This window comes from Phytophthora parasitica (assembly GCF_000247585.1).
Source record: "Phytophthora parasitica INRA-310 unplaced genomic scaffold supercont2.6, whole genome shotgun sequence".
In the NCBI taxonomy this organism is placed as follows: Eukaryota; Oomycota; class Peronosporomycetes; order Peronosporales; family Peronosporaceae; genus Phytophthora; species Phytophthora nicotianae.
Genome location: NW_008648992.1, coordinates 2115980 through 2124817, shown reverse-complemented (window position 1 = coordinate 2124817; position 8838 = coordinate 2115980). Strand labels below are relative to the sequence as shown.

At 45.3% G+C, this 8838-nt stretch overlaps 2 protein-coding genes across 3 annotated transcripts; one reads left to right on the top strand and one right to left on the bottom strand.

Annotated features, from left to right (window-relative positions):
- The first annotated feature begins 1390 nt into the window (after positions 1–1390).
- On the top strand, positions 1391–7526 carry PPTG_04368. Of its 2 annotated transcripts, XM_008898269.1 has the most exons (5): positions 1391–1526; positions 1603–3037; positions 3117–3211; positions 3284–3428; positions 3492–7526. In XM_008898269.1, exons 2-5 carry the CDS (start codon positions 1757–1759, stop codon positions 6468–6470), a joined length of 4500 nt encoding a protein of 1499 aa, XP_008896517.1. In that variant the 5' UTR covers positions 1391–1526; positions 1603–1756; the 3' UTR covers positions 6471–7526. The 2 variants fall into 2 exon arrangements, with proteins under 2 accessions (XP_008896517.1, XP_008896516.1); XM_008898268.1 differs by having other exon boundaries at positions 1391–3037.
- PPTG_04367 (hypothetical protein) lies at positions 7182–8825 on the bottom strand (the record flags this gene model as incomplete). The annotated part of the gene is made up of 3 exons (XM_008898267.1): positions 7182–7456; positions 7526–8554; positions 8610–8825. The coding sequence occupies 3 exons, from the start codon at positions 8823–8825 to the stop codon at positions 7319–7321; spliced, it is 1383 nt and encodes a 460-aa protein (XP_008896515.1). The 3' UTR covers positions 7182–7318.
- Positions 8826–8838: the final 13 nt, after the last annotated feature.

Genomic DNA, 8838 nt, shown 5'->3' with positions numbered 1-8838 from the left:
CAGGCAGAAACTAATATGCGAGTATACAAAAATCAAGTATAAGCTTAAGTCTGGGCTGTATATATACAACTTAGATTAGAGGATAATCCTTTCCATAGGATTTGCTAACCCATCTTATACAGGCCATCGGGTTGAAGGGGTTAAGAGGTTGGACCAGTTGAGGTCGAACATACTGCAATGGACCGAGATAACACGCTTCAGCGATCAATATCTTTGCTCTAACTAAGCGAAAAACTATGACAATTTGCCACATATTGTAGTATTATAACAACATTGTAAAAATGTAGAATACAAGCTTTGTTTGCAAATAGCTGTGATTGCGAACAGAGAGTGGATGCGACAAGTTTTAGATAAGCATGATGGGGCACCTTATATCATCGCTAAATGGTAATCGAACTCAAATTCACTGTAAACGTGGACACTTAATATGACGCAGAATAATTTAGAGAAATAGCTTAACCATATCAGTAGTTAAGCGCAAAGTCACTTTGCTGAAACCTGTGCGTGTGAGCTGCTATTAGCATAGCTAATTGGGAGTTCTACATGAACAGTAGGCGACTTGAAACAATGATACTAACAGGTTCAACAAACACAAGTTAATAAATTTCCTTTTTATTGGAGTGGTGTTCGAACAATACAACGAACTAAGGAAACACTCCAGACTGCACACTGCAAACCATCGGGTAGTGAATGTAAAATCAATAAAACGTTTGTTAATAGTGTTGGTCATGAGACTTCATGTATCACTAAATATTCGTAAATAAGGTGTACAATGAATGAGAGAAAAGCTTTAACGTGTTGGTAAAATTATTGTGAGTTCTACTCAATATTTCCATGGGCGGTTCTTTGAATGAACCTCCACCAAATCGCCCAGCGCATTCAATTCCGTATCATGACCCGTTTAAGTACGAAATAAGATGGCAAGAAAAGACTTGGTGGGTTCTTTGGGTTTGTGTGTGGGCGATTGTCCTCCCGCTCCTCAAACAGACCCAAATCGGCAAATTTGGACGGAATTCACAATATAAACAGGAGGCTATGATAGTACAAAGCACATTAACCTGTGGATTGCACTGATCAACTTGGAGAATGTACTTTATAAAAATAGTTGTAACGTGATAAAATAATTTGTAGGGTTAAATGAAATACTTCAAGTAATCGGCAAATGTGTTAAAGAAAAAAAATTAAGGGTAATCGATAAACATGGTTTAGAAAGCTTATAACCCTGTCGAAGCAAAGTGGACGCCTTAGCGATTGCGATCTAACATAAATTACCACCGCGTAGCGGCGGCGCTCGGCTAGTTTCAAAATACTTAATGGAGTTGCAAGTCATGATGAACTACCTAAAAGTGTCCTACGAGAAATCACATGTTAGCAGTGAAAATTCACAAAACCAACATGAAAATCTAGTTTGAAATTCATCCATTTACTTTCTTTGGGGTTCAACATGGCTACAGACGTGGACGACACGTTACCGCGCTCCATGTCGCTATCCAGACGCTATCTATCATTGCCTCAGGAGCTCACAGGTGAATCTCTCCCTCCTAAAGTGTCTGGGCGGCGGTGCGGCACTGTAACACTCTGTGTGGCGCATATTTTAGCCAGTGCTGTCAGTTCCTCGCCGCTGCCTCGGGAGTCGTTTGTTCGCGTGCGTTGGTGGGGAGAGGAGGCGCCCGGTAGCCTCTTCCGACCGAAAGTACTGTCAGGGGATGGAGTTGTCCACTCGGAGGCTCTGTATTCGCCGCATCGAATTATTGCAATGAAATATCCCGTTAACGTTCTGCCGGAGCAGCTACTGGAATATTTCCACGACATGGGACACTTGACTCTGGACGTGATCGATCGAGATACAAGAAAACAATTTGGAGAATGTAAATTACCTCTGGATTTATACAGAGATAACCAAGTGATGACGATGAAGGAGAAATTGGTGGCTCTGAAAAGGGACAACGTGCTGTGTGAGATAAAACCTAGCGAAGGACAGGAGGGCGAAGTGGCGGGGTATTTAGCTGTGACGTTTGATGTCCAGTGGACGGAGAGTGATGTAAAAATTGACGATGATATGGGAATTGTAGAGGATTACTTGGATGCTGAAGTGCCGGTGTCGGATTGGGTGGAGGTTGTTGATTCTGAGGAGACAAAAGGGGTATTTAAAGTGGAATCTAAAATGATCGAGAAGGAAAAGGAGTTGAAAAAGAGCAGAAGAAAAGACGATGTGGAAAATAGTGCTCATTTCCAGCGGATTCAAAAGCTTTTGGAGAAAGGGAAGGCTTTGCAGCAGTCGATGGAGAGAGCTGTAACAGATGAGAAGAAAAAAGATAACAATGGAGAGATTGGTGAAAAAGATGAAGACCCTGTTTTGACAAATTATACGGTGGATCAACCGATCCACCGAGGACTACCATTTGAACCTGACACAGTGGCAGAATTTGTGGGTTCTTCGATCCAATGGAGCAAAGTGTTGACCGATGACGCGCGTTTGTCAAATTCCGAGCCTAGCGCAGAGAGTGACAATGATTTTCTTCCGCCGTCCATCAGCTCAGACTCAAGTGAAGTGCAAGTGAAGCATGGTGGTGCTGCAGGACCCCTCTTGTCCGGTTATACACTTGATCAGCGGCTTCACCAAGAAGTACAGCAGAGGACACAACACCGAACATTTTTGAGGAATAGTAGCAACAAGTATAAATCCTTCCAGTTCGCGGTGATGTTTGAGAGCGTGTCAAATGTCAGTCTTTCAGTATTGGGCGATAAAATTGTTCGAGCAAGGTTAAATTCCAGCCCTATAATGGCAAACGAAAGTGTTGATGGTGCAAATGTACTAAATGGAGCAAATATTACCCTTCGGTACACCGTGCCTTCTCATTTCTCAAGGGTTTCTCCTGCATCAAAAAAATTTGATCGGTCAATCACGCGCAAATTGAGATTTTCTCGATGGTTTGATTGGATGTCTTTACTATCGGCTGATTTCAGTGGAAGTATCCACATTTTTCAGTCGGAATTTGTCGATGAATCCAAAAAGTTTTTCTCTAGTGGATATTTGGTACGTTTGTGCATGGCTTAACAGTAGTGGTGCTTCATAGATTGCTAATCGCCAGCTGGTGTTATACATGCTGCTAAAGATCATAGAAACGTGGCTGCAAACCGCAAGGAGCGCTGAGCGTAGACTTCTAGGCTTGTCAAAAGTACCGTTGAAACAACTAGCCTCACTCTTCAGGTTTGTTACACATCAAGAACCATTGAATGATCTGCTTCTAACATCATGATGTGGGATGAATTCTTGTACTAGTCATGACAAGGAGGATCTGCGTAGTCTATCTGAGACGTTACTCCCCTGTGTTGGTGTGGATGGCAAATTTCCAGTTGAGGATCCGTTCTCGGGTAACCTGTCTGGATATCTCCGAGCTCGAGTTTGTATTGGAACAGCAGAGCAGGTATGCTTATGAACTATTACCTTGACTGAATACCTTTGCTGATTACTTTACGCTATTTTACAGCTTCTTACATGGGCCAAAACGATTCGATCCGTCGTTAAGCTACAAGGAATCGTTCGTGGAGTGCTGTTTCGGAAACAGTTCCGACACTCTACTATCTTCCGGTCAGCGTCGATACCAGGAACGTCACAAATTCATTCACGATTGGTAGCACTCTTAAATGAGGAAAATGGATCCGACTCACAATCAACAGCACCAACATTCATCACCACAAGAAAGGCGAATGGCTTTGATACTAGTGAGAAGCAATTGGAGTATACATCTAAAGATCCGGAAGTTCACGAAACTGCGCGAGGAAATCAACGAGCTCTGCGCAAAATTCGACTTGGTATTCGTGAAAGCTGGCGATCTGTGGTGCAGCATAATGGACAGAAGAGTAAACAACAGCGTTGTGGCTGGAGTTCTTCCCCTCTTTTGGGATGTGAGATTCAAGGACAACTAGTACTTACTGGAAACACTGAGGTTCCGGGTAAGATAAAAGGAGTGTCATTTGCTCTTTGGTGGGATGCAGTGAACAGGCACTTGAACTCCTGCTTCATCCATACATTTCGATCACGAGCCTATCTCAACGAAGAGCGTGCGGATCTGGCTGCGGTGGGGCCTCAAAGCCAGATACTGTTTGCATTGCACGTCGAAAATGGGTTCTTTGGGACGCAATCTCGTGAAACAATCATGGGTGAGGCGAGACTGAATTTGTACGAGGCATTTGGGAAACGGGTAACAAAACGCCAGCAAAGTGATGGCTCTACGCAGAATATGGGGGTGGAAGAATCATGGACTGATGTGGATGTCCCGATCGTGTGGGATAATGGAATTACTGAGTGCCGAAAGCTGCCATCAGCAATTCCGCTAAAGGTTACTTACTTTACGTCAAGGATGTCGGAATCAATGCCGATAACCATGGATTTTGCTAATCTTGAAGGTGACGTATCTGACAGTCGCTCTCTCAATACTGAGCCCCAGTTTGATGCTGGTGCAAGTGAGACACCAGAACAGCACGATACGAAACTCTCACGTCTTGCAGACGAGGAATCACTTGATGAGAACGTAATGTCTGACCCAGCCGTCACTCTACCTCAGCGGAGCGATGAACAATCAGAATCAGAAGTGGAGGAGAATGTTGTGCCGGACGATCAATTTAGTCACTCTTTGCTACCGGAAAGCGACGACGAAAATGAAAAAGCCAGAGGGACAGTCTGCTCCTTATTGCCTGGCTCAGAGTGTGATAATGAGGAGTCCCATGATACCGAATGCCGTTTGGAGTCTGATGAGCAACTTGACCAAAGCCTAGGATTAGAGCACTTAAGCGAAGATGGTGCAGTACTGGGTCACAGTTTGGAACTTGAGGATCTATCGAGTGGCAGCGACAGTGTACCGAGTGAGACTGTGAGTTTGCCGGATTATAATACTGGGGAGGTCGAAATTCCCGACTCCATTCCCTCCAGTCCCAAGTGTGCACCAACAATTCAATATGCTGAGAAGGCTGTCCAGGTGAATCTAATTGAGCCGGGGCTTCATGTAGAAATGGTGGCTTGTGCAGTCCAGACTGCCCCACTTGCAGACTCAAAGGATGAATGTGACGAAATTGATTGGGATAATGACGTTGAGGAGGCCAAGACAACCGTTGATGTGGGTTGTGACGCTATGGAAATTGGGGACATTCCTAGTGGAAATAATTCGGAATCAGAGGAAGAAGCGCCACAGTCTAACGCAGAACTGGACCGTGTCACGCTGGATGTGCCAAGTGAGACTTCGAGTATTCCATGTTCTGATACCGCGGGCGCTGAGCTTCTTACCGAAAGTTGCTCCGATCATAGCCTTGTACCAGAAACTGAATATGTGGACGAGGCCGTTCAGGCTAACCCATTCGAGTTGGGGTTTGTGGTAGAGATGGTGGAGTGCTCGGTGCAGACTGCCCCAACTGCGGACTCGAAGGCCGAACCTGATAAAACAGTTTTTAAGGAAAGTGGTGACGAATCAAATCTTGGAGATTTCGCTGAGGAGCAAAAGATAACCGTTGATGTGGGTTGCGACCCGATTGAATTTACGGAGGAGAATCATGTTCAGTCGGAGGAAGAAGAACCCCAGTTCTCGGCTTCTACTATGTCTACTAGGCAAGAGCAGGATGACAAAACTCCGAAAGCGGAACATGGTGTGACAAGCCCACGAGATATCGTTGACCATGTAAGCACTCCTCTTATCATCGAGCAACCCAGTATGACACACACCACGTTACCAAACGAAAAACTGGACCTTATGTACGAAATGTTGCGCGAGATGCGTGAATCATATTTACGTCAGCCAGCAGCAAAATCTGCATCGGTTGGTAGTGTGAAGGATGAAGTGTATCATGCCAGAGGGATCAGTGATAAGCATAGCAGTTGTCCCAGTTCTCCCGTTTCAAGACCCCCCAGTGCTCATCGTGCACGAAAAACTTCCTTGGATAAAAGTTCCGTCAGCGTGTCAGAATTATTACCAACGAAATCCATGGTGGACATCGGCTTGGAAGTCGAAGCTAAGCGTTGTAGTTGTCCCAGTTCACTCGTCACGCAAGAGCCACAGTCGCTCCGATCACGAGGTTCAATCCTGGTTGAAAGCTCGAGACACACGTCGGGATTAAAACCCGCTACTGTGTTGAATTGCAATCCTACGAAGACTTCGTCTCAGAGGCAGTTAAGTGGCAAAAGTGTGGCCAACATAACGCCAGGTTTGTATTCCTACAGGGAACAACGAACTGATACTAGTGGCAAAAATCATCGACTTTCGTCGTCCGATATGTGTGTATTCCAGCAACGATACAACAGCCAAAGCGAGAACACAAGCAATCCCTCATCTGTGCGTTCTCTTTTCGCACACGACTCGGAGACCGAGCGAATCGCTCGAATAATGCAGGGAAGCATGAACTATTGGATGAAAGATGACAGTAGTTCGAGTGGTGGCGACGAACTTGAGGAGGAGACGGATGATGATTGCTACTTCTAACGGCTAACTATTTACTTTCTGGGCTTCGCTTTCCGAGATCCTGCCCGCCTAAGTTTTTCATAAAATGATGCCTTGGGCTGTTGATTCTCGATGCTGGAGTGCTCGGAGCGCTCTGTGTGGTCTTCTGTATTGTTACAACTGCTTGAAGCTGTTGAGTCCGATAGAGCTGCCTGCGAAGAGATTGCTATCTCAGGAAGGACCTTACTGCTTCGCATTCTCTCAAGCAGCGATGTCCGCTCCATACATTCACGATGAACTGTCTGCTGCAACAGTGAAATTTCCTACTTGTACCGACAAAACGTTAGTTTTACTTCAGCGTGCTCAAGATCTCAAGAAACAACGTACCCGGTCTTTCTGCTTCAACCTGCTTCGAAGCTGCTCGATAATCTTCTCGTTTTCGTGGCTATCCTCGTCCCGATTGCTTGATTCGTGGCGACATACTTTTCTGTTACCAGTCTGATTATTATCCCACGCTACGTTAGTCTGGGCTGCCTTTGCAGGCTGGTCTCGTAGGCGTTTCAGTTGGTTCTGCAGGTTATCTACCTGTTGCCGAAGAGTTGCATTCTCGTTCTGGAGTTCCTTTTGTTGCTGTCCTGCTTCTTGGAGTGAAATGTTGGTTTCCTGCCGTACTTCGTCTTGGGCACTCTTCAATCTTTGTTCCAGCATAGCGCGCTCAATTTTGGCTGTTTCAACTAATTTTTGCTGCAAAACGATATCAACATAACATGTGAGCTGGAAATATGGACATGTACGAAAAAATATATCACCTTTTCACGTTCACTTGTGTCGAGCCGACCCTGCAACGTCTGAATCATGCACTCGTAATGTGAACTATTGCGTTTGGCCTCCTATTGTGAGAATTGAATTTTCAACATGGTCCCCAAAACTAGATATAGCATGGACTGCAGTAAATTTACCTCGCGCTGGCTAGCGTTTTGCAACGCACGATCTTTCCAATCGTTCGCTCTACGCTCTGCATCCTTTAGCTAGGCAATTCAAAACATCCAATCGTCAACGTACTGTCAATAATTCACAGGAAATTCCTCTGTACTCACTCTGTTCTCCATCGCTAAACGCGCGAGACGTGACGATTCTTCCCCCTTCGCTTGACGCTCCACAGTCTCTTTCTTCAGATATTCTAGATAATTATTCTGACTCGCTTTTAGCGCTTCAATGACTTTCGCGTGGTCTCGTTGAAGACGACTGATTTCGTTACCATGTTCCCCTCGTAACTTTTCCAAGTCACGAGTATACTCATTCTTTATTTTCTCAGTAGAAGTTGTACTCACACTGAGTTGTCCTTGCAGCTGATCTGCACGAAGACGCAGAGTATTAATCTCATCTTCCAGTTTGTATTTGTCGTCCTTGTATCGTCCGTTCTCGGAAACCAGTTGAGCTCGCGTCTTCTCCAGGTTTTGGAGTTGATGCTTAAGTTGGATAATCTCACTGTTCATTTGTGAACTGGACTTGCGCTCAGTGTCGCTAGCTGCTACTACTCGACGAAGTTCTTCTCGAATAGCAGTTAACTGGCCTTCCAGCTGTCGTGCAGTACTCGATTCCAGCTCCACACGCTCGTTCATGGCCAGAAGTCGCTGCTTTAGGACATCTCGCTCAGTTACAACTTGTCGCTCAGCCGCTGTCCACTGTTGTTGGCCCTCCACAAACTTAGACTCGAGTTCTCGAATAAGCTGTTGATCACGGTCATTCTCTTCCTGAAAAGCTGCTTGTTGTGACTGAGAGAGCAGTTTGCAGCTCTCCATTTGACTTGACAAATGCAAAATCTCGTTGCGTAGTTTTTGTTCGACCAGTGAGTGTGACAATTTTTGTTCTTCTTCGTTGCGCTCGGATAATATCTGAAGCTCTCGACGGGAACTTTCAGATTCCAAAAGTTCTTTTCGTAGCTGCTGTAGCTGGTCCAATGCTTCTTGTTTGACTGTACAATACGCTTCATTCTGCTCTGAAATCTGCTTGACTCTAGCGCTACAAGTTGCCACAAGTTCTGCAAAACTACCTTTCAATTCAGCTACTTGTTGTCGTAAATCTCGCGCTACCGAGCGCTCACACTCCATAAACCGCACAAAATCCTATAACCCGGTTAGTACACTATTAAAGTAGAATCAATGAAAGCGGTATACGCACTCGGAAGGTCTTTTTGTACTGCTTGACTGTAATCTGGAGTGCCTGAACCTCGGCAAAGACAAAGTAGCTGACGCCACAGAATGTACACGCCGTGTCTTCCGCTGGCATTTGCTGGATCTCATCAGGTAGTGCACGAACTGGACCTGTATACAATTCCTCCAAGGTAGGATCACGCAGGTCGCCCTGATCACCAGAAACCGAGGGCAACGAAGCCATGACACTTTGGATC